We start from the raw sequence: 25906 nt of genomic DNA on the forward strand, positions 1-25906 counted from the left end.
GACGGCTTGCAAGGCCACTGCATCGACTCCAATTCAAGGAGGCATGCCCAGGTGCTCTTTTTCTCCGTTCTCGAGACACCAACATTATGGGCATCCGAAAAGAGCACGGCTCATCCTCTCTCTAGCACCCTGGACTCCCCGGACCAAGCCCTCTGCAGATTCACGTGCGCCACTGCCTGCCCTCCAAAGAAGCACCCTACACAGACAGACACTACAGGACTTATTCTTGTGACAATGAACACGTGCACCATTTGAGGCATTGCTTACCTCATGGTAAACTTTACTATGAAAACTGTTCATCAGTATGAAAATACTGGGGCTTCCCTGGTGGCTCAGTGGTAAAGAATCTGCGTGCCAATGCAGGAAGCACGGGTTCAATCCCTGATCTGGGAAGATCCCACGGGCCGTGGAGCCGCGAAGCTCGTGTGCCACAACCTCTGAGCCTGTGCTGTAGAGCCTGGGGGTCCCAACGATCGAGCCCACGCATGAAAACTACCGAAGCCCGAGTGCCGCGGAGCCCACGCTCCGCCGCAAGAGAAACCACTGCAACGAGAAGCCCCCACACGGCAACTGATGAGTCGAGCCCGTGCAGCAGTGAAGAGCCAGCACAGACGTAAATAAATTATAAAGTAGAACGGAAAACACTGCTGTCACCACACAGAGGCATAAGATCTGAGAATACGGAAAAGGGGTTCCCATGTGAAACCAACCCCCCGCGAAAGGCAGGAAGCACCCTGAACGCAGGGAGCGAGTCTCACCCGTGCCCGGATCCCTTGCTCCTGGTGCAGGGCTTGGCCCCACACAGGCGCTGAGCCCCTGTGTCTGCTGAACCGAGCAAGGTTGCTCGGACAAGGCCAGGAATGAACACGAGACTAAAGACAGGACACCGGAGCCCATCCCCTCCGAGGCTGGTTGTGGGGGTGAGCTGTGGGAACCGCGCTCCATCCATGATCCCACTCGGAGGCTGCGTGAGGACCCCTTGTGCAGGCGGGGCTGGAGGGGCTGCTGGGGCAGCAGTCCGAGGATCTCACACATGACTGTCTCCGGCTCCCCTGAGGGCGGTACGTCCGGCCAGCGGTGGGAGCCCTGCGATGTGTCCTGGAACCTGTCTGTGCTGGGATTCACGCCTTTCAAACACAGCAAGGCCGGTGGACCATCTCAGGACAAAGCCCAGAGCTGGTCTCCCACCCCCATCGTCACTGGGGCCAGGGCTGCCTTCCCGGAGCAGTCGGTGCCTGCCCCGTGTCACTGACAGTCGACAGGGAACAGACACTCCCTGAGTAGGTCTGAGGAGCAAATGGGCCCTGGACCACAGGCTTCTCCATCCCACTTCCGTGCGCCCCAGGGACCCCAGGGCCTGTCTCCATGGTAGAGCAGGTTGGGGAAAAGAGCCGTCCCCACGCATGCTGGCCAGCAGCTCAGCAGGAGGCCATAGGCAGGGAGAGGGCAACACCTTCCCCTGAAACCTATGTTCAGTCTCTCAGAAGCCTCCTTGGTGGCAAGAAGAAACTTGAGGACCTTTTCGTACACGCTGACCTTCAGATCTCACCCTGCTCGTTAAAGCGTTAGTCGCTCAGTCGTGTCTGACACTTTGCAACCCCAAGGGCTGTGGCCTGCCAGGCTCCTCTGTCCACGGAAATCTCCAGACAAGAATACTGGAGTGGGTTGCCATTTCCTTCTCCAGGGGATCTTCCTGACCCAGGGATCAAACTCAGGTCTCCCGCATTGCAGGCAGACACTTTACCGTCTGAGCCACCGGGGAAGACCCTGCTCATTAAAACCACCTCTAAACGCCAAGCTTTATCGTGGGGGCAAAAACTCCTCAATTCTCAGAAAAGAGGGTTCTGGAAGCTGCTGCTGATGGAAGGCAAAAGAGTGAAGGGTGGGAGGTCAAAGCATCAGTGACCCCACCTGGATCCTGGTCTCTATTCCCCCTTCAGTCTCAACACCCTCCCTTGCAGCTCCCCACAACCTGGGTATCAAAGGAGGGCCCACCATGGAGGGCTTACTATGGCATCTGTTCAAACACCAGCTGTTTCACCTCTTTCATCGCAGAAGCCTCATGAAGTAGCACCACTGTCTCTACTTTATAGAGGAGAAAGGGGTTGGTCTTGGCAAGGTTTAGCCATAGAAGCATGAGAGAAGTCTAAAAAAAGACAGGAAAACTGAAGCCCATCACTGTGACACGACATGGGAGAAAGAGAGAAATCAGGACCCTTTTGTTACAAATCACACTCCTTCCTCACACCCATCTGACACCTCGAGATGGAGGAGAAGCGGAGTGGGAGGCCCCTGGGGAGGAACAGGCAGGTGAGAGGCAGGGACGGTGCCAGCTGCCGAAACCTGCTGGCTCCTCATCCCAAACCACCAGGACAGAGAATCAGCAGGTCCTTCTCAGGACCGGTCCGGCACGCCCACCCCGAGGCTGGGCGCCTACCTCCATGCGGGCCTTGTAGAAGTCCACGTCATGCAGCTTCTCCCGGCAGCGCACCAGCTCCATCTCCAGCCTCTCCACGCGGTTCGCCTTCTCCCTCAGCGAGTCCAGCTCATCCCGGTAGGCGCGAGCAGACCGCGCGTCCGCCGCCAGCTGGATGTTCTGGGAGACAGGCAAAGACAGGGGAGCCTGGCATGGGGGCGCCCCTCTGGGGAGGGAAGACTCGGCCACGGCTCTGAAGTGCTGCGTCTCCAGGACATCCCGGTGGCTGAGGGGCTCTCCGTGCAGGCTACCACATGGGTGGTCCACCCGCTGCCACTAAGAAACAGTCACCCCCATGGCCGTTCTCAGGACGAGAATGTCAGCGTCACTTTGAGTAGGAAGGAAACGACAGCCTTTGCTGGGAGCTCCCAATGCTGTATTCCTGAGCCCCTGGGCCACAGTTACTGGGGCGTCCCAGCTGCCCTGCCCTCTCGGCATGCACGTGCACATACACACACATACATACACACACACACACAGTTACTGGGGTGTCTGTCACCCTGCCCTCTCAGTGCGTGCATGTGCATGTGCACACACACACACACACACACACAGATACACACACACACACAGATACACACACACACACACAGATACACACAGTTACTGGGGCATCCCAGCCACCCTGCTCTCTCAGCACACACACAGATACAGATACACACACACACACACACAGATACACACAGTTACTGGGGCATCCCAGCCACCCTGCTCTCTCGGCAAGCGCACACACACACACACACACATTAGGCACACACACACATTAGGCACACACACACACACACACACACACACACACAGTCGGCACATACACACACACACACACACACACACACAGATACACAGTTACTGGGGCATCCCAGCCACCTTGCTCTCTCGGCACACATGTACACACACACACACACAGATTCACACAGTTACTGGGGCGTCCCAGTCACCCCCTCTTGGCATGTGTGTACACACATACACACAAGCACAGGTATCCACAGTTACTGGGGTGTCCCAGCCACCCTGCCCTCTTGGCAGGCACACACACCACACATGCGCGCACACACACCTCCTTGCTCACCTCCTGCTTGACCTTCTGCAGCTCCAGCACCAGCTGATCCACCTCATGCCTGGTGTCCACCAGCTGTTCTGTCTTCTCCTCCCTGGGGGGGTGATCAGAGCGATCGGAAAACAGTAAGAGGGCCTGCCAGGCATGCAGCGGAGCAGCCCACCACCCCACAAGACCCCAGCAGGAGAAGGAAAGGGAACTGGGTTTCTGGCGGCGGGGAGGGGTGAAACTGACACGTGATGTTTGCAAAAATGTTCCTGATTTCCGTTCTTTTTCATTTTTAAGTTTATAATGCCCACCACCCTCAAACTACCTCCATTGGGCACCCGGTGGGCTTCCCTCGGAGGGTACAGAAAGTTAAGGAGACACTGGGCACATCAGCACCACCTCACTGCCAAGCAGGCAGCAGCGCCCACTGGTGAGAGGCAGGTAGTCCCTGAGATGATGGGCAAAGTGGCATTCCCCCGCTGCAGGAAAGGGGAACAGGCTCACCAGATGGGGCAAGCCACATCCCCCCTCCAGCCCCAAACCATACCAGTGTGTGGTTACCTGAGTCCAGACGGGGCCTGGGTGTGGACTGGCGGGAACCCTAACCTCTTGAACCCCTCCTTGTGCCAGCCCCGGGAGGCTAGCTGAGGGTGCTCAGCGTGGAGTCAGAGCCCTTCTGCTCCCTGCACCACACAAGCTGATAGAAACGTGTCCGCAGCCCACGGCACAAGAGCAGAACCAACAGCCCAGCCGACCGGAGGACTCACAGCTCCTGCCTGACACGGCGCAGCCTGGCTTTGGTGTCCGCCAGCTCCACGGCCAGATGCTGCTTGTCCTCGCTGGAGAGGCTGCTGGTGGGGCTGGGGGTGGACTCAGCGCTGGAGGACTTGAGGGGGCTAGGGGGGTGCTGGGCCTGGAGGTAGTCCCGCTCCTGGGTGAGGTCCACGATCAGCTGCAGAAAGCGGGGTGGGTGGGAGAGGGAAGGGAGAGCTTACACCTGAACTCAGCGCACAATGGTCAGCAGACAAGAGGAGCTGGCCGAGAACCAGAAACCAGGAGGAAGCAGGAGGCACCGGATGTAAGTTTTCGAAAAAAGATGAAGTATTGAGTGGGACAGAAACCAGGAGGGGCTCGGAGCTCTGCACTTTGATGAACTTCCCCCTGCCCACGGGGGTCTCAGAAGTGGCCATTCATTCACTGGAGGGCAAGCGCCGCGCCCCCTCATCCCCACCAAAAACCGGACAGAGAGGACCAGGGGGGCCTCAGGTTGGAGTCGAAGAGTCAGGACGAGGAGCTGTCCCTCCTGGACCCGCCAGGCCGCCTGCAGACGCACCTCCGTGCACTCGTCCCGCTCGTCGATGAGCCGCCGCAGGTGAAAGACCATGTTCCGAGATAGGGCCTCCAGCTCCTCCGGGGCCACGTCGGGGAGCTCCAGCCACTGCAGGTCGAACACGTTCTCCTGGTTCTGGGTCACCTGCGGGCATAGGTCAGGTGCTGCAGAGGCAGGCAGGGCATAGCTGGGGGTCCCGGGAACAACCCCTCCCCATGACCGGGGGGCAGGGCCCCCGCTGACTGGTCCTCCGGACAGATCTCTCAGGCTGGCAGGGGGCATCTCCAGTCTGCACAGACACCCCGTAGCCAAGCTCCACTAGTGAGTCAGGCCTGCTCTCAACACCAGCTCCTAGAGGACACAGACTTTTATATTTTTATTTTTTAAATAACAGAGAGCTTACAACTCAGAAGAACTTCCCTAACAGAAACCATCCTCAGATATTCTTACTGTAGCATCAATTAACAACATAAACAAAGTAAGTCCTAGGGATGCCAAGGGTAAAGAGAGGAATGGTGTGTTATTTCTTACAATCTAACGCAAGTACAGCATACGTTAAAAATCTTATGTTGAAATGTTGAGTATGCAACAATCTTACATTGCTTTTTGGGAAATATTTCCTAATTTAAAACAATTTGTTGGTGGGGGTCGGGTGGGGGGTAACCTCCCTGGCAGACCAGTGGTTAAGATTCTGCTTCCATTGCAGGGGACACAGGTTCAAGCCCTGGTTGGGGAACTAAGATCCCACATGCTGCATGGGGCAGTCACAAAAAACAAAAAGTTTGCAGGTAAGCTTGTGTCTCATCCCCACAGGCCGCATAAGATTGGTGATTTTTCCCTTTCTGTCAGGTGTGAGTGGAAACCCACAGCCAGGCCTACAATGGGCAGCCTCTTCAACCTTCAACTACTCTGCCGACCTGACCTTCTCAACCTGACACCCCCAAACCTGCCAAAGGAGGTAGAAGATCTATTTTGAGTCCCTACCCTCTCCATTTGGAAAGATAAGTATTAGCACACTCAAGCCTCAACAGGGGAGAAAACAAAAAGAAACCAGGGGCTATGCACTCAGACAGGCACACCAAGTATTTACATTTTTCAGTAACAAAGCGAGAGAAGGAATGGTTCAAACACAAATAACAACAACAAAAAAACAAAGACAGAGCCCTTCAGTTTCTCAAAAGACACCCGTTCTCTTACCCCTCCCCACCTTACAAGGAAAATTTGGGGATTTCCCTGGTGGTCCAGTGGCTAAAACTCTGAGTTCCCAAGGCAGGGGGCCTGGGTTCCATCCCTGCTCAGGGAACTAGACCCCATATGCTGCCGTCAAGAGTTTGGATGCCACGACGAAGACACAGCACAGCCAAATAAGTTAATTTAAAAAAACTGGGGATTCAGTGAGTCTCAGAGAGTGAGGAAGAATCTTACCCCATAGTACAGGGCGTCCTAAAGTACGAACTGGGATTGAGAGGCTGGGTTCCAGGCCTGCTCTATACCAAGGCTATGGAAAGGCCTCTATAAAGGGGGTTCAGGGATACAACCGCAGCCGCACACCAGTAACCCCAGGAGCCTGTAATGAAAGGCTTTTGTCTCTCCTCCCCATTCTGACACGGGGTTTCCCATGAGGCCGGGGCACCTGAATGTTTAAGAAACACCCGACTAATTCCAAAACCCAGTCCCCAGGCGAGCCACCGACTTTGATAATCATGCAGGACTTCTTTCTGGGCGCATACCTTTGTATCTTTAATATCCTGCTGGTGGGATGGGGGAGACAGTGAGCGGCAACGTCCTAGCTAGTCTCCAGGACCTAGTCCCCACATATATTTTCAAAACACAGAGACACTCAAGGAAAATCAAAAGGCAGAATGGTTCCGTGGCTAGCAGGTCACTGACACGAATGGCTGAGACTATTTCCTAGAACACTTGACTGGCTCTGCTGGCTGTCCTTCCCACAACAAGCCGCAGCCCTGTCTCCTGCATTCAAATCCTGACTCGGAGCTCGCCACCCACAGTGCCCCGGCCGGCGGCAGCTGCACCCCGCGAGGGGAGCTCCGTGCTCAGCTGCCTCTGCCAGTCACGCACCTGCTCCTACGTGCTTCTGCTCATGTCTTTTCCATGCATTTATCTCAGCTGTCCAATTAGACGGAAGGCTGAACTGTATCTCCTAAGATAATTAAAACACATAACGCTTCTTTTGCAGGAGGGTGGGGTGGAGGTCAGGGCAGTAAGTTTCCAGGGAAACTGTCCCCCTCAGTTGATACCACCTCTGCCAAGGTCAACGGCACAGGGGGTGCCCTCAGTGCAGAGCCCCCCACTCCCAACCCCACCCAGGAGGGTTGGGTGTCTGGAGATGGCCCTTCTGGGACTCGCTGGTTTTCAACTTCCCAAGGGATGGCGGTTGTTTCTCTGCCATATCACTGACAGGAGCAGCGACTCTCTCTCTCCATAAAGATCAGCCATTCGAAACGGGGTGACATTTGCCAGAATACATTTTCAGGGACTGTAAATCAAATTCTGAGCCTAAACTGCTTGACAGCTCTTAAAAATAGTCTGAGTCCATATTAGGCAAGAAGAAGAGGCAAAAGAAGACTTGATTGAAGTTTTAAAAAAATATTTTTTCTTTTTTTTTTGTTTCAAACCCCCATTGTAGCTTTCTGACAGCTACCTTTCCCAACAGGATCCATTTGTCGATGGTGTCTGAAACCTTAAATTAGCAAAATCATTCATGGGTGATGTGTTCTTCAGCCTTTTCAGGGGGAGAGAACCTGCCTCCTGGGTGACCCAGGAACAACGGTCCACAGCTAAGCACCTCCCCAGAGCCCCCCACTTACCTCCTGAATATGAGCCACGATCCCTGCCTGGGTCTCAATGTCCAGCTGTTTGATCCTTTCAATAAATTCCTCTTTCTTCTCACACTGCGGAGGGTTACAAGTGTTAATGAAAGCATTTAACAATGAGGGCCACCTGAGGCCACCAGAGTCACAGAAATACAGTTTCAAAAGGAGCCCCACCCCTGACTCTGTCTTTTATAACGGAGAATGCTCTGCACACCCCCCACCAGCCCTCACACTGATGTTTCTCTGTAAGTGGCTCAAACTACCCGTATCACAATCACCTGGCGGGGGCGGGGGCTGTCTTTAAAAACACCAGTGGGTGGGACACAGACAAGCTTTCCAAGGGGTTCTTAAACAAGTCAAGACCAAGAACAGCTGGTTGAGGCCAGTGGGGGGTTGGGGAAGCAAACCTCATCTGTAAAGGGCCAGATGGTAAAAATCTTAGTCTGGAGAGGCCATCCGTCTAAGCTCATGCCATAGGAAGAAAGCAGCCACAGGTCCTATGTAAAGGAGTCAGCATGGCTGTGTCCCCATGAAACGTAATGTGTTTACAAAAGCAGGTGGCAAGTCAATTTGGCCCACAGACTGTCTGCTGATCCTTGCTCTAGATGTCCCTACACTGGGGACAATTTGCTAAGGACACCTGGCCCCGGGGATCCCCACCTGACCTCTTGCCCAAGATGCCCGGGGCTAAAAATGGTTGCTACCCAAGATTCTGTCATGTCGCTCACAGGAACCCTTTGACCTTCTGTCCCGCTGGGCTGAAAGTAGCTTCCTCCTCCATCACTGAAGTGGGGGCATCATCCCCACAAAGCAAACCCAAGAGCAGCCCTCTCCACCCACCTGCCCGAGCCCTACCTGGACAGCACAGCCGAGCACCAGCAGCAGCACCTTCTTAATCTCCTCCATGCTCTTCCCTAGATCAAAAGAGCAACACAGTTAACTAAGCTCAACTGTCTGAAAATTTCACCAGTGATGTACACACACCTGCTGCGGGGGGGGGGGTGGGGGGAATCAGATACACTAAAACAAAGCTCTCTGCCCAATGATGTCCACTTAGGGTGTACACACTTCGTCTGTTTTCTGCATGTGGGTTTGTTTATTTCTTAAACCAAATAATAATTCTAGTCCCACATTACTTGGGGCCTTTTCCATTCAGATGTATCATAAACTCTTTCTGTGATGATCAGTGAATATGAGCATCCCTTTCTAGTGTGTGTGGTCAGCCAAGTACAATGGAAGAGAACCATCCCCCGACAGGGAACACTCAGTCGACCCTGAAATAAAACTGGACTTAACCCTTCCCTTTCACCACACAAAATTTCCAACACACGAGGCAGAAGAGTAAAGTGAACCCTCCGCTCATCACCCACTTCACATCATCAACACTTTAAACGTCTATTCCATCCCCCGACCCCTGCCTTTGTTCTCAATGACTGGCTGGAGCACTCCGCAAAGCAAGTCCCAGACACCACACACAGCATTTTTGATGGTCTCCTACTTTGTACAAAAGCCACAAATGAATTCAACTACCCCCTTTCCAGAGATCTGATTTTTTGATATTTTCATCTAAATGATTCTACAAAGAACATCTTTTGGCTAATTCTTTCATCCATACTTCCCTCTTTAGGATAAACTCGCCTTTCAAGGTTTTTCCGCTTTCACAGAGCCCTGCAGAAAGGCTCTGCCATTTTACTCCCTCACAACTAATATACGATAAGCCTCACATCCCCACAACCAGACAGTCTTACTGCTCTTCCTCAGCTTTGCCAATCAGGCCCAAAAAATCACATTTCATCATTTTACATCATGTCTCTTTCACTATGCTTGAGGCTGTCGACTTAAAAAATAGCTGCAACCTAAAAGCTGACGAGTTATATTTTATCTGGTGGGAACTTTTAGGACTTCAAGCCTGGGAGACAGCATCTCAAGTGACCCTGAGAGAACTGCCCCAAGGAAGAGAGGGCAAGAGTCAGATCATATAGAAGTCTGCAACAAAGGGCAGGCAGTCTGAACATCCAGAGTATTTTTGTGAATTAAAGAAAATCAGATATCTCAAGGGATCTAGTGCTTTTCTATGTATGGGAAGATGCAAGAGCCTGGGCTCACTGCAGCCATTGCTTTCAAATGCATCTCGGCTATCTGGGGCCAGTATCCTGTGTTTTTCACATCCCGAGTTCCTCAGTGCTCACTGTAGGGAGGGGCTGCAGTCTGAAAGCGTCAGACAGAGCAGGTATCCTAGCTGCCCTGGAGGGCTGGAATCGCTGATGACTATGACATCCTTGTTTACCGATAAGACAGAAAAGATTCCATTTTTCAAGGCCAAGTGGGCCTTCATCTATCGTTTCAGTCGCTTAAACAGAGTCAGAATATAGACGCTCCAGACTTGATTTGCTCACCAGGAGGCCCTGTGATCCCAGCAAGCTGTACTCTCCCAGGCTCAGTTTCCACATCTGTGAAAGGAAGGCAGCCAGCCTGGGTGACTTACAGGGCGGTTTTCAAGTGGAAAATTCTACAGTTTTCTGCCTTTCCCATTATATACTCTATTCTATTGATGTTTAGTGGAGAAGGAAATGGCAACCCACTCTACTATTCTTGCCTGGAGAATCCCATGTACAGAGGAGCCTGGCGGACTACAGTCTACGGGGTCTCAAGAGTTGGACACAACTTAGTGACTAAACCACCCCCACCACTGATATTTAGGGGAGACGTGACATGCCAGAAAAAAGCATCATTTTCCTGAAAGACTTGCCAACACCCACTTAAACTGGGCTAAAATGGTCCAAAGCATTATCAATAACCCTGGGATGAAGAAAACCAAACTCGTGTCCAAGAGCCAGTGCTGTGGTTCATTTCGGGTCCTGGGGTGTAAGGTATATACAGAGTAACCTGTGACCTCATCCTAATGCCTCTCAACTGAGACACAGCTCAAAACAGCTTTTCCTGAGATGATAGCATGATGGTCAAGTCTCACAAGCAGGGGCTGGGCATTCCTATCTCCCAAGCTGGAGGTGGGCAGGATGGGCTGGACCACGGGGTCCCTGCAGAGTACTCAGACACCACACACCTTTTCCAAAAAGCTTCTTTATTTATTCTGGCTGTGCTGGGTCTTTGCTGCTGTGCGCAAGCTTTCTCTAGTTGAGGCGAGGGGGGCTACTCTCTAGCTGCAGTGCTCACGCTTCTCACTGGTGGTGTTTGGTCTTGGTGTCTCTTATTGCGGAGCACAGGTCTAAGGTGCCCAGGCTCGGCCCTGAGCACAGGCTTGGCGGTTGTGGTGCACGGGCTTCGATGCCCTGAGCCATGTGGGATCTTCCTGGACCAGGGACGGAACTGGTGTCCTCTGCACCACAAGACGAATTCCTAACCACCGGACCACCTGGGAAGCCCAGACTTCACACTCTATAAAGAACCAGGTTTGGAGTTGCAGATCAGTCATGATGACCAAATCTTCTCTTTGCTGGTAAGTGTAGAATTTCACCCATGTTTAAAATGAAAAAATTCTCAAAGACTTGTGTAGATTTTTTTTTTCACCTGAGGCCTTTAATTTGGCCTGAGAGACTCTAATCCATAGACACAAGTACACGGAACTCTACAATGACTCACTATTAAAGCTGAGGTGGTGATCAGTCACGATTTTAGTTATGATAAAAAAGAAAAGGAGACGCTCACCTGGGTATTAAAAACCCCCAAAGAGTCTCACCAAAATCTCCCCCGGCCTCAGTGCTCACACCAGCCCCTGCGGCTGTCCTCACCTCTGTGTCTTCAGGATCAGTCCCCAGAGGCCTGACAACGGCCCCTCGTAAGCCTTTTGGTGGGTATAATAAGGACAGACCCCTTCCAGCCATCACGGGCTCCTCTTCCTGCATTAACTCAGCTTTCACAGGCCATGTACCTGGGGCTGAAGCCAGTGGAGCTGACACACAGGAAGAAAGCATTTTAAGAGCCTTGGAGCAGCTCAAACAGAAGTCAGGGTTCAGGGGATCTTTATATACTGTTCACAGCTAAGGCCCCAGAGGACCTAATTATATCATACTTTGGATAACTTAAACAACTTAGATGATCCATTCTCCCAGCCTACAGCAGATAAAAACAGCAAATTCAAAGTGGGCAGGAACGCGAGACAGACCCACCGTGAGGAGCTACAGGGTAAGCAGAGCAAGGAGGAAACAGGAGGTGCTGCACACATCCACGAGAGCCACGGGCTGAGGCTGTTCAGGGAAAGGATGAGGCCTCTGCTCCCTCAGCCTCCTGCAGTGGCACACAATGGCAACTGTGACTCGTTCATTCCTCCCTTTCTTCAGTCACACCCATCACACACCAAGAAAAATCTCAATCTGATCCAGAGACCTACTGGGAGAGTACGGAATTCCAGTGGGCTAATTTTACAACAAAGGGAAAAAAAAAAAGATCTTAAAAGTAGAGAATTCATTTCTTCATTTTAGAAATACGGTCAGGGAATAATTATTTAAAATAAGCTTTGGGGGGACTTCCCTGGGAGTCCAGTGACTAAGACTTCCTACTCTCATTGCAGGGGGCCCAGGTTTAATCCCTGCTCAGGAAACTAGATTCCACATGCTGCAACTTGAAGAAAAATAAAAAAGATCTCATATGCCTCAATAATGATTCAAGATTCCATATGCTGCAACTAAGACCTGGCACAGCCAAATAAAGTAATGAAATAAATTAAATTAGATAGGCATTTTGGTGGTGAGCAGGGCACTAGGGAAACTCACCCCTGCCCTCAGTCACAGGAAGCAGAGCTGTGCTCATTCTCACCAAGCTAAGTGAATAAAAACATTTGCTATCACAAATGTATCCTGTGATTTTTACCCGTACACAGATTTCCAGCAAACTTTAAAAAAAGAAGAAGAAGAAGAGAGTAAGAGAGAAAAGCAGAAGTTCACTCATTTCTCATGGGAAGCTGATGCCCAATTTCTCTCAGGATTTCTGCTATTTTCAAAAGCTACCAGATTGTGGGTTTTGAATAGTTTCACAACATAACAGAGAAGACTCTCTGCTGGGTCCCTGCCAGCAAGGGCGGCTCTGTGACACAGTTATGCAGGAAAAGAAGGAGGAGCCCTACAGACAACTCCCTCCAAACACCTACTGGGTGCTGGGTCCTTGCTGAGCACATTCCATAGTCAACACAGTTCTCTGAGCTCAGCCCAAGTGTGATCCTCGTGTCCAACTCTGTGACTTGATGGACTGGGGCCTGCCAGGCTTCTCTGCCCATGGAATTTTCCAGGCGAGAATACTGGAGCGGGTCGCCATTGCCTACTCCAGGGGATCTTTGACTCAAGGATCAAACCCGCATCTCTTAGGTCTCCTGCACTGGCAGGAGGGTTCTTTTACCACCAGTGCCACCTGGAAAGCCCAAGAAAGCTTGGCTCAAACCAAGAAAACCAGCAATTTTAGAAGCTGATAAATGCTATGGGAACCCAAGGGAGGAACACCTCGTTTGCAGTAAGGATCAGGCAAGGCTCCTTGGAAGAAAAGCTATGACAAACCTACACAACGTATTAAAAAGCAGAGACATTATTTTGCAGACAAAGGTCCATATAATCAAAGCTATGGTTTTTCCAGCAGTCATATATGGATGTGAGAGTTGGACCACAAAGAAGGCTGAGCACTGAAGAATTGATGCTTTTGAAATGTGGGGCTGGAGAAGACTCTTGAGAGAGTCCTTTGGACAGCAAGGAGATCAAACCAGTCAATCTTAAAGGAAATCAACCCTGAATATTCACTGAAAGGACTGATGCTGAAGCTCCAATAGTCACATCACACCTGATGTGAAGAGTTGACTCACTGGAAAAGACTTCATGCTGGGAAAGACTGAGGGCAGGGGGAGAAGACGACGACAGAGGATGAGATGGCTGGATGGCATCACTGACCCAATGGACGAGAGTTTGAGCAAACTTTGGGAGACAATGAAGGACAGGGACGCCTGGCGTGCTGCAGTCCATGGGGTCGCAAACAGCTGGACACAACTTAGCAACTGAACAACAACAACAAGGCTTCCAAAAGGAAATGACTTCTGAGCTGAGACGCCAGGAAGAGGAGAGGTAGGTATGGGGGCTTTTCAGGGAACAGCATATGCAAAGGCCTAGATGTAAGAGAAAGTGGTGCTTGTCAAGTTATAAACGCTTTGGTCTTAAGTTGGGGGTGGGTTTTCATGAGCAATGGGAGGCAGGGTAGGAAACAACCCAGTGAGTCATAAGCAACCAGTGGGTGCGGGAGGGGTCGAACACATCCGACACCCTCTGCATCAACCCACAAACCCAGGGGAAACCCCAGGACAGGCTGAGCTAATAGTTGAGTCTACGAAAAATCTTAACTTTACTACCTGCTTCCTGGAGTCCTGACACAGAGAAACTCCCTCCTGCCTTTCTTAGTAGAAACGGAATGCATGCAGGCTGACCTAAGCTATAAATAAAGCGGCAGATGTGTGTGCAGCCATCAGCTTCCAAAACAGAAGGGAAACTAATACTGCACATGGGGTAAAGCTGGGCCTGGGGACAGAAATGCAGTGGAACGATTAAAGTACACCAACCTTTAAAATGTGGAGGCTGAATAAGAACAAGGTCGGAAAATTCCCTGACTTTCTAATCTCATGTCTGTGGCAGACATGACTAGTCGATCGCACTTTATTTATTTATTTTTTTTAACCAAGCCTGGAAGGAAGCCTCGGAACCCTTCTGAACACAGCACTCTCCATACAGCCAGTGCCAATCAATAAACATTGGCATAGGAAATGAAACCTGTCTTCCGTGCCTGGTACCTAATTTCTAGGGTCCTTTTGGTGCCAGTCTTTGATGCCCCAAGATGCCGTCATTTGAACCTTCGTACATCCTCTAGCTATGGAAAACCAATCTTTTGTGTCAGTGATCACCTGGGTATGAAGACAGGGATTTAGATAAAGGAAGGCAAACAACCCCTTCCAACAGCTAGTTCTTCCTGCTGCAAACTCCACACTGTCTTGCTAAGGCTGGAAGGTACAGTGACTTACCCACAAAGACCCCCAGGTCCGTGAGTCTTGAGCCAGGCTGAGGGCGCAACCCTTCACAACCTGGAAGGACTGGCCCACTGGAGTTAATCCTGACCTCCCCGTGTGCCCTCGCACCTACAGACCATTCCAGCCCTTTCATATAGCACTCTATCATTTGACTGAATCCCCAGAGCAATTCCCAAAGGCTGGTATCATCTGCGTTTTACAAACAAGAAGAGGCTCAGACAGGCTGAGCTACAGATCTGAGGTTTGGTCACCACCTGCTCGCTCCTAACTCGCTACCGCCCCCTCCCCGAAACCGCTGCTATTTCTGTGCATTTCCTTGCAGAGCGGGGCTCCCTCTGGCTTAGCTTCTGATCCCAGTGCCATGGGGCAGGTATTTCAGCCAGGGTCTGCAGGTAACAGTGAACATCACATCCAGGTAGAAGAATAAAGAGAACACAGCTTCCATTTGCTTTCTTGTTGGGATGGAGACCCCCCCCCCCCACACACACACATTTTTCTTAATAATTCTACATTCTGTTCTCTCCTACCTCATGTGCTGGGGTGAACCGCTCACTGTGCTTTCCCTGGTTTCTCAGTTTAAAACCAGTCATTTAAAACGGATGATTATGGGGGCTGTCTCACTGATTCGAAAATAGCACTGCACTCAACATGACCCTGCTTCTCCTCAAGGTAGTAATGACATCTCAAGACTCACCCACAAGGGCACAGCTCTGTGGGCCCTCCTGGGGGCTCTGCTTACAGAGAAGACCTGTTATTACTTTAACAAGGCTACCTTGGGCTCCATAGGAACGGTATGGGCACATGAGGACCCTCCATTAATACCTGTCCTGGGTCATGGGGTAGGAGGAGATGGGCACCTCTACATACCACCTCACAGCCTGGAGGGCGACTCCTGCAAAACCCTCACCGAGATCTCTTACACCTGGAACATTACACTTGTGACGCCCATCAGGCATGCCCCCATTTATTAGTCATTCAACAAATGTTAATCACAGGTGGACTCTGCAGGCACTGAGTTGCACATCTGTGTGAAATACTGCAGGGGTGCTCCAGAGTGCACCCTGACCAGTGACCCCCCCGCCCTTATCCCCACATCTCTCCTGCACCTGGCCCAAATCTGCCCCTATTCACAGGGATCCCCACCACCACCTCGTGTAGGTAACGAGAACCTCTGCCCGGGTTCCCTGGTCACAGAGACAATCTGAAACAGCCACATCAAGCCCCTCAGATCAGCACCGCCAGAAATGACTCCCGAGCCCAGCCTGCCCGGGGCACAGAAACTGAGAGCTAATTCATTTCCCAGCACCAAACAACTGAGGATCAGAAAGGCAGAATGAACCCCAAGAAAGCAGAGTCTGCACTGGCTGGAGGTGAGGAGATGGCAGAGGCGATCAGAGAAAGGGTCCCCCCACCATGCACCAGGCGGAAAACACAAAGCCCAGATATCATCGGGGAACACAGAGACCTTTGACAAATAACAGCTCATCCCTCCTCCTCGGACAGCCACAGCCACAGAGAGCAGACCCTGTGGATGCCATGCGCGCTCACACAGCTGGGGAGTCCCTCTCTGTGTACGGCCCATCGCTAGGAGGCGACCAAACAAAGTCTGGTTTCCAGGCAGGTCTTGCGGCTGCTCCAAAGGCCAGCATCCGGCCGCGCCTGGACGCTCGCTGGGCTTGGTAGCATTACTCAAGCACTTCACGTTCCTGGAAGAGCCAAGTGCTGGCTCTCGGCTCCAGCGCCCAGCACCCCCTCGCTCTGAATGAACCGGAGGGAGACTCATTTCTGAGTCCAGCGGGCAGCACAGAGCTGAAGAAGCAGGCTGCGAGCCACGCCATGTAAACTCGCGCGTGGGCACTTTTCTGAACCTGTTCCCTCAAGAATGAACAGGAAACACGAATAGGATGCAGGCCCACAAGATGAACTTTTATTTACTAACTTGTTCCCTCCTCATTTGCAGGACCTATGTGCGTGCGTCAAATCACTCAGTTGTGTCCGACTTTCTGTGACCCCATGAACTGTAGCCCCTCAGGCTCCTCTGTCCATGGGATTCTCCAGGCAAGAACACTGGAGTGGGTAGCCATGCTCTCCTCCAGGGGATCTTCCCGACCCAGGGATCGAACCTGTATTTCACATCTCCTGCATTGGCAGGTGGGTTCTTTACCACTAGTGCCACCTGGGAAATCCTAAGGGACCTAAGGTTTTTGCAAATGTAAACATAAAAATACACCCATGGGGTAAGAATTCAGGAGAACTAAAAAAACAGCTCAAGTTTGGGAGAAAGAACACAAGAACTGTGCTGCTCGTTAGCCTCTAAGGGCAGACCCTTGACTCCCCAGTGTTGCTTGGCAAGTAGGGTGCTGGGTGCAGGCCAGGGGCGGTGGTGGCTGGGGAGGGAAGACAGCCGCCTGCTTTCTCAAAGAACAATCTCGGAGGCAGGAAGACCGCTCATAATCAACCAGACCTGGAGCCCTCTCCCTGTCGCAGGGCTGGAGGTGAGCCAGCCCCCTGGCGCACCGGCCCTCGGAGGTTCCAGCTTGTCATCAAAGGCAGAGCTGTGCCTTGAGGGAAGGTTTCTATGGGATCCGAGAAGCACTTCAAGGACGTCCTTGACAAGCAAGCAAGTAAACACTGAGAGGGTTAAATATTAAATTCCAAGGAGTCTCAGGAGTTCCGTTTCCCTCTGGCCTTTGAAACCTAAGCTTCAGCCGTGACAGAACGCTTCCTCCCTGCGCCCTGGGCTCGCTGCTCCTCCTGGGACTGCCGGCACATTCCCCCTCCTCCAAGCTCGTCCCACCTGCACACTCGCGCTCCGCTGCTCTGTTCAGAGTTCCTTGAGGCTCTGCCACATACCGCCTCCTCCAGGAAGCCTTCCTGACCTGCCCAGGGAAGAACTTATTATTCGCCGTGTATTCTGCGGGAAGCACACTCACACTACTTCTCGCCCTCGAGCAGGCTAGTGATGGACCCCATCTTCCTCCCCTCTTGCCCCAACGCAGACTAGGGGCACCATGAGCAGACACAGCCTGTTCATCTCTGCAGCCCCTGGACCCACAGTGGGCATTTTACAGGGAGAGCTTGAGGCGGGCTTGGGCTGAGCTCCTCTGAGCCTCTGGCCTAGGGGTGCCACTTGGAGGAGGAAGAAAGCAAGGGCGCTCTCATCTTCTATCTGGGAGGGTCAGAAATCGGCCTTCTGGTTCCTTCAGCTGGAGCAGCAGAAGAGAGGCCTGCACGAGCTGTGAAGGAAGCACGTTCACAGCATCGGTGGGCACAAACTCCCTGACTCCTCAAGGGGCTTCCCCTGTCCCTGGAAGCCCCTTCTGTAACTGTGGTGAGAGCGAAAAGACTGAGGACGAGGACCAGATCTCTGAACAGCAAAGAACGGATTCCCCAAGGCTACCCTCCAAGGTCCCAGCTGTATTCACAGACAGGACCCTACAGGGTGCAAACACAGGGTCAGCCCATGAATTTGTGGGTCCCTGTTCTTGCCTGGCATTTAGAACTTGAGAAACACTGGGCAGAATAATGATGACGGCGGGTCATATACAACCATCTGCATGACTTATGGTGATACACACATCTCTGCATCCCTTACCTGTCGGACCGCCACGCTCTGTGCCTCTGAATGATTTCCCTCCCCTCTCTGGGCTGGGTTTCTGTACCTACGTGGCTCCCGCCTTTCCATTCTAAACAGCTTGGGAGCGACCAGCAATTCACAAGTCTGAAACCCACTACTGCGCTTGGATACAAACCTTGGAAGACAACACAGTGCCCTCTTCCAGCACGACTGCTCTATGATTCATCACAGAAATTAATTTGCTAACACTCTGGCTTCTTGTCAGAGCAATCTAGTCTTTTTCATGTGCGTGGCACGGTGACAGGCCTGGCTGCAGAAAAATCAGGGCGTGGCGCTCTGGCAAGCACTTTACAGATGCTGCAGACCCTGGGGTCCCTTGGTTCTCATGTAGAATACACTCTTCAATACACCAGGTAAATATGTTTCACGGAAGCATAACCAGTCAGGCAAGGGTGCGAGCAGCTTCCAGGGCAGCATCACCAGCCTAGGGCAGCCACACACGTGGTGTTGAGCAGAGGTCGACTCTCATTTGACCCTGACTACTGACACTTGACAGTTTTATCTGTGGGAGTGTGTGGCTAACATCAGTAAGGAGCACTAGCTTGATGAAGAGGGAAGTGGGGACAGGACAGACAAGTAGATAAAGCCCGTTTCCAGCACTTATGCTCTATTTATTTGGCACCTACTGTGTGCCAGGCACTGCTCTAGAAACTTAGAAGACACTGGCGGGGACTTCCCTGGCCCAGTGGCTGAGATTTTTGCATGGTGCAACAAAGATTGAAGATCCCACATGCCACAACTAAGACATGGTAGAGCCAATCAAACAATCAATAAAAACTATTAAAAAAAAAAACAACCCAAACCACACAAAACATTGGCAACAACAACAACAACAAATCCACTAAGATTCCTGCCTTCATGACAGATTACATCCTAGAGGGGGAAAAAACAAGCAACGGGGGGGAAAACAAGCAATGCAGCAGACAGGGAAAAATAAGTAAATGAGAGAGCATCATGGAGGGTGATAAATGTTATGAAAGAAAAGAAGGCAAAGCAGGATGACAGAACAGGAAGTTCCAGGGAGAAAGAGGATATAGCTACACACAGGGAGGTCATCAGGATGGGGTGCACTGAGAAGGTGACATTCAAGCAACGACTTGAAGGATCTATTTCTTTTTCCAGTAGTCACATATGGATGTGAGAGCTGGACCATAAAGAAAGCTGAGCGCCAAAGAATTGATGCTTTTGAACTGTGGTGTTGGAGAAGACTCTTGAGAGTCCCTTGGACTGCAAGGAGATCCAACCAATCCATCCTAAAGGACATCAGTCCTGAATATTCATTGGAAAAACTGATGCTGAAGCTGAAACTCCAATACTTTGGCCACCTGATATAAAGAACTGACTCATTTGAAAAGACCCTGATGCTGAGAAAGATTGAAGGCAGGAAGGAAAGGGTACAAGAGAGGATGAGATGGTTGGATGGCATCACCGACTCAATGTACTTGAGTCTGAGTAAGCTCCAGGAATTGGTGATGGACAGGGAAGCCTGGCGTGCTGCAGTCCATAGGGTTGCAGAGACTGGGACACGACTGAGCGACTGAACTGAAGTGATTCCTGTGAATACCTGGGAAAAGCATTCCAGGCCAAGGGAACAGAGTTAGAAGGCCACCCAGGTGCTAGCCAGGAGAAGGATAGTGGCAGCTGGAACCAGGGGGCAGCGGGGCAGGAGGAGAGAAGAGTGCGGCTCTGGTGCATGCAGAGCTGGGACACCTGCCTGAGGGATGGGAGTGAGGTCGGAGAGAAGGATCAGACGTGGCCACCTGGAAACAAGATGAAGGACAGCCTGCAACACCAGTCCCGGCAGTCTGCACTTGGCCCAGCCGCCGGGGAAGGCTCTTCTGCTGGGCACCCATGGATGAGCGTGAGAGGGCTACAGCAGGGTCCATGGGACCCCAGGCCAGGCTTCAAGAAGTGGGGTCTACAGTAATGAGGCACCAGACAAGATGTGTCCCCAGGGACAGGTATCCAAGGAGATGGTAGCAAAATTGCGCACAGTCAGAGAGGAAATCCAGAGATGATTCGAGGTACAAACAGGAACACAGAAAATGGGGACTGGAGGCCAGGAGGGCAGCCACTGAGGACAGATTTTAAATATATGAAGTGTTTTCTCATATTCACTGAACTGCCCTTGAATCCCACCTGAGGTAGGAAAAAAGAGAACATCTTTTGTCTGGTGGGTGTGGGATGACAGACATACAGAAACATCTCATAGTGTGAGTCATGACATCTCCCTTTTTTAGGTCAGAGGGAGGGGGACAAGTGATTGGTGTTCTGGGATCATTCAGTGTCACTGTGTGTGTGTCTCTGTCTGTCTGTCTCTCCATGAAGTGCATTTACCAAAACCAAAAACTAACCCCAATCATTCAGTGTCTGTGTGTGTGTGTGTGTGACTGTGTGTGTGTCTCTCCATTGAGGTGCATTTACCAAAACCAAAAAATAACCCCAATCATTCAGTGTCTGTGTGTGTGTGTGTGTGAGAGAGAGAGAGAGACACTGTGTGTGTGTCTCTCCATTGAGGTGCATTTACCAAAACCAAAAAATAACCCAAACTGAAATGTTATAAATGACGGTACAGTGTCACCATCAGCTGGAAAGAACACAGGTGTGCTCCTGAGCTGGGTGACAAAATTTGTTTAAAAAAAAAAAGCCTCCCCATCCACCCCTTCTAGCCAACCATACAAGAAAGAAACCAACTTTGTTCTTTATTTTAAATGAAACCCCAAATGCTTCACCCACCTACTTCTAAAATTTAAAACAGAAAACACCATCCCACAAATATGTCTCGGGCACTCATGTTTGTGTTTTCTTGCTGGTGCCTATCCCCTGACAACCTTCTTGCTCTCAGAGTCCCCCCTGAGACTCTTGTCAAAACCTACCCATGCGTGCTCCCAGCTCTCATCCCTCCAGCCTCGCTCAGGGGGAGGTGGCCCCTTCCCTCTTGGCAGAAGCCGCTGTCAGTCAGCCCTGCCTGCCCGGGGCCCTCTGAGATGGCCGCACTGGGTGGAATTCTCGTCCTTAACTTTCCCAGAGGTCCCTGTCTCATCTTAACTTCTCCGTCGAACTGGGGCCGGAACCTCTTCGACTGATATACATTGATTCCATACGGCCCTAGGGACTTGGAGACATCCCATTCACCTGTCAGTTTAAAGTGCTTCCCTGGTGGCTCAGATGGTAAAGAATCCGCCTGCAATGCAGGAGACCTGGGTTCCATCCCTGGGTCAGGAAGATCCCCTGGAGGAGAGCACGGCAACCCACTCCAGTATTGCCTGGAGAATCCCCATGGACAGAGGAGCCTGGTGGGCTACAGTCCATGGGGTTGCAAAGAGTCGGACACGACTGAGTTTAAAATCCGTTTAAATTTTAAACTAAGTTTAAAATCAGCTTCCCGAGAGTGTTCTCAAACTGGATTGTGAGGAAGGCTGCACCACTCTGTACATTTATGGGGGAAAAAAAATCACTAAACTGTATACTTAAAATAGGTGAATTTCGGTCTTCCCTGACGGTCCAGTAACTATGATTTCACGCTCCCAAAGCAGGGGGCACAGGTTTGATCCCCAGTGGGGGAAGATCCCACATGCTATGTGGAGTGGCCAAAAAAAAAAAAAAAAAAAGGTTAATTTCATGGTATGCAAATTATACCTTAATAAAGCTATTTAAAAATCATTGTCCACATCTTCGCAGGTGTTCACTGCCAGACCTGAGGTGGGACCTGGGTTCCCTGCATGTGGACAGTCTCTCTCCCCGTGTGGTTCAGAGAGGCTGGAACAGAAAGGCTCTGAAGGCAGGGCTGGAGCCAGGGTTCTGGTGAGCAGAGGTGCCTTCTGGAGAAGGGGCCCCCCTGAGGGAAGGATTCCAGACAGCGTAGGAAGGGAGGGGCCGACGCAGGAAGGTGGCAAACCACACAGTGTGACGGGGTGTCGGGGTGACACAGTAGGGGAGCAAGACGTGCTTAGCATGAGCTGCTAAGTCGCTTCAGTCGTGTCCGACTCTGTGAGACCCCAGAGACGGCAGGCCACCAGGCTCCCCTGTCCCTGGGACTCTCCAGGCAAGAACACTGGAGTGGGTTGCCATTTCCTTCTCCAATGCATGAAAGTGAAAAGTGAAAGTGAAGTCGCTCAGTCGTGTCCGACTCCTAGTGACCCCATGGACTGTAGCCCACCAGGCTCCTCTGTCCATGCGGATTCTCCAGGCAAGATACTGGAGGGGGTTGCCATTCCCTTCTCCAGGGCATCTTCCCAACCCAGGGATCAAACCCAGTTTACCATCTGAGCCACCAGATCAACTCATACATCACTGTTATTTTTGTAGGTCACAATGGTTAAGCACTGGCAATTGCCTGACACTTGTTCATGTGGGATATGGACCAGAGCTCAGGCCCAGGGTTCAGCTGGAACAAACTCCCACTCAAACTCCTCTCTGCTCATGGGTTAAGTGGCTGAGGGCTTGTTCCTTCCACCCTGTGACCTGCCATTCTCTCATCTATAAATTCGACAGCACGGCCATACCCCAGAAGCACATTTTCACTTCCACTTTTAAATACATGTCTGGTGTCCAGCACATGCTGGGTCCTGAGGGCTCAAGCAGGGAGGGTCCTTCTTTCTTGCTCTTCTGCTTTCCTCTCCTCATCCGACAACGCTGTCTCTAGAGCAGCTGGAACAGCAGAACTACGCCTGAACTGCCAACCTCTCTGGGCACCCCTCTCTCAATACCAGTGTCCCAAATAAGGCAGGACAAGCAGCACAGTTCTGCTAAGCAAAGCAGACCCTCATTTTCCTCATGCTACTGCTGAAACATGAGAGAGTCCCAGCTGTCCCCGGTGCCCGGGGCTGCATCTGGCATCCCCTACCTGGTGGTTTAATCATAAGTCATGCCTGACTCTTGCAACCCCACGGACTGTAACCTGCCAGGCTCCTCTGTGCATGGGGTTCTCCAGGCAAGAATGCTGGAGTGGACTGCCATTTCCTTCTACCTGGGGGAACCATGAAATAAAGCCAGAAAACAAACGGTCCCAGGGCAGAGCCGGGGACAGCACAAACCAAGGGCTCCCTGTTACTAACACATCAAGTAGAGAAGGGCGTTACTGCCAGGGGCCGCCAGGTGGGTCTGGGTGTATCCTGAAGAGCCAATGTGATGCTCACGGGCCTGTGGCACTGAAGACGAACAGGAGATCAAAGAAACCCTTTCCTTGGGCTCTTGCAGAGAACAGGGGAGTGGGGGTCCAAGCAGGACCCCTCCCCACGAGCAAAGTGATTTCACGCTCAGCTTCCCTTGACCCAGCCCAGGGCCAGGGCTCCTCGATGAGGAACATCCTCGGCAGGGCACCAGGTGTACCACTCCTCTGCGCTCCAGACGACCTGAGCTCCCGTGGACAGGCTCCCGTGAGAGCAGGGTGAGGAGGTACCCGCGAGGCAAGCTTCCGCTCCTCCCGCGAAAGCCTCTTCTGGTGGGATCCTTCCCCCATGCCCTGACCCCACACCCAGTCCAGGAGGCTCCCAAGGTCTCCACGGGAACCAGGGAGTCCCAGCCAGCAGGCACATCTGTCCCTGGGGGCCACAAGTTTCCATCCATGAGCCACAGGTGCAGGTCAACGCACAAGACCGTGGAGCGGAGGAAAGGCAGCACCCCGTTCAACTCACGGTGCGTTAACCCTCAGACTGGAGCTAAGCCCTGGCTTTCTGTAAGGTGTCCGGGAGGACATTTCAGTCTTTCAAAGTCATACCAAGCGTCCAAGACCAGGACTTAGGACCTTACCCACTCAGGCCCCAGAGACCAGTGGGAGACGTGAGAGCGGACGCATGACACGGGGTCCCAGTGAAATGTGCATGGGGCAAATTGAGCAGCACCGGATGCCAGCGGAAGGGACCTTCGTTCTCTCCAAAGATTCTCTCCCAGGCGGCTCAGAGGCTAAAGGATCTGCCTTCAAGACAGGAGACCTGGGTTCGATCCCTGGGTCGGGAAGATCCCCTGGAGGAGAGCATGGCAACCCACTCCAGTATTCTTGCCTGGAGAATCCCCATGGACAGAGGAGCCTGGTGAGCTACATTCCATGGGGTCGAAAAGAGTCAGACACGACTGAGCGACTAACACTTTCCCTTTCAAAGATTTTTTCTTGTCAATAGGGACCACAGCCCATGATGGTACGAGGACAGACCCCTGGGTGGTGGTGGGGGGCACCATATTACTTAAGCCCCACAGACCAAGGAAGCAGTGGCCGCACCTGCCTTGGAACTCCCACCTGAGGGGTCATGAGGGTATATTCTTCAGGAAGAGACGTGCTCTTGGCGTAAAGCCTTGGGGTTATAAGCCCACCCTTTACAATCATACCCAAATGAGCACATGTTTTCACTGTGCTGGCTCCAGGCTGGCAGCCAGAGCTCTGCCCCCAACAGCTGCCCCGGGCACAGCCCAGGCTCCACAGGGGGTGAGGGCGGCCTCCACTCACCAGACAGCGGGTCTTTGCCAATCATCAAGACATTAGGCAAATTCATGACGATCAGCTGCTGGAGAACTTCCTATGGAAACAAAGGGGAAAGGATGCCATTAAGAACAGAAAACAAAATAAAGGCTGATTAAGAAAATTACAGTGTAGCAAGCAACTGGAGGACTGTGCAGCCATTATGAAAACAGTTGCTATGAAAATACTATACTATATAATAGGAAGGAAAATGTAAGATATAAATAAATGAAAAGTCAAAACAGCTAACTGTGCTTCTGCCTCAATTGTTACTAAATAAAAATTATGTCTGCATGTGTACAGAGACTTCGGGGGGAAAGAAGATATATTAGATGTTATATTAGAGGACTAGCAGAGAGTTTCTTTTAAAGGATGTCTTTATTTTTATTGTATGATTTGCTTGTGCAACTAAAAAATGCAGAATAAAGATTAAAAGCGCTTCCCTTGTGGCTCAGCTGGTAAAGAATCTGCCTGCAATGCGGGAGACCTGGGTTTGATCCCTGGGTTGGGAAGATCCCCTGGAGAAGGGAAAGGCTACCCACTCCGCAAAGAGTTGGACACCGCTCAGTGACTTTCACTTTCACTTTCACTTTGAAACATTAAAAGAGATGTTACTGAGTCTTTACAAGCTGACAATTCAGGATTCTGGCACTCAGTAGGTCTTTGGTACGAGCTGTAAATAAAGAGACTTCTCTTTTTTCAGCAGTGACTTCCCTGTTGCTGTTGTTCGGTCACTCAGTCGTGTCCAACTCTCTGTGACCCCATGGACTGGAGCACGCAGTCCTTCCCGGGGGGAGGGATAAATCAGAGCTAATCTGCAGCCCCCCAAACACACCCCCAGAGATGTGGCACACAGGAGATGCCCGGCCTCCTGCCCTCACACCAAGGGCCCCTGAAGGAAGGCCCAGGCAACAGCCAGCGACATGCCCCCTGTCATGGGGGTTTTAACAAGTTCCCCTCCGAGTGTGCTGGCCCTCCGCTCACATTTCCCAGAGTACTTCTCAGGGCAGGCTGGTCTTCCCTGCCCAGATGTGCCTTGTTTCTCACAAACCCAGAAGATAAAACATCTAATTCTACAGAAGACAAGCAAGGCAGTAGGAGTCAGTAATATTCTTGGTCTT

General features: G+C 51.7%; 1 protein-coding gene across 1 annotated transcript in view; it reads right to left on the reverse strand.

The window, feature by feature from the left end:
- CCDC88C (coiled-coil domain containing 88C) overlaps nucleotides 1–25906 on the reverse strand; it is a 143478-nt gene that overhangs the window by 55788 nt on the left and 61784 nt on the right. The window contains exons 4-10 of the mRNA XM_068991108.1: nucleotides 24774–24843; nucleotides 8541–8599; nucleotides 7680–7763; nucleotides 4855–4995; nucleotides 4289–4473; nucleotides 3546–3627; nucleotides 2438–2596 (exon numbers count right to left, since the gene is read on the reverse strand). Coding sequence (XP_068847209.1) covers nucleotides 2438–2596; nucleotides 3546–3627; nucleotides 4289–4473; nucleotides 4855–4995; nucleotides 7680–7763; nucleotides 8541–8599; nucleotides 24774–24843 — 780 coding nt within the window. The remainder of the gene's footprint in view (nucleotides 1–2437; nucleotides 2597–3545; nucleotides 3628–4288; nucleotides 4474–4854; nucleotides 4996–7679; nucleotides 7764–8540; nucleotides 8600–24773; nucleotides 24844–25906) is intronic.

This window comes from Capricornis sumatraensis, chromosome 19, assembly GCF_032405125.1.
Source record: "Capricornis sumatraensis isolate serow.1 chromosome 19, serow.2, whole genome shotgun sequence".
NCBI classification, from domain to species: Eukaryota; Metazoa; Chordata; class Mammalia; order Artiodactyla; family Bovidae; genus Capricornis; species Capricornis sumatraensis.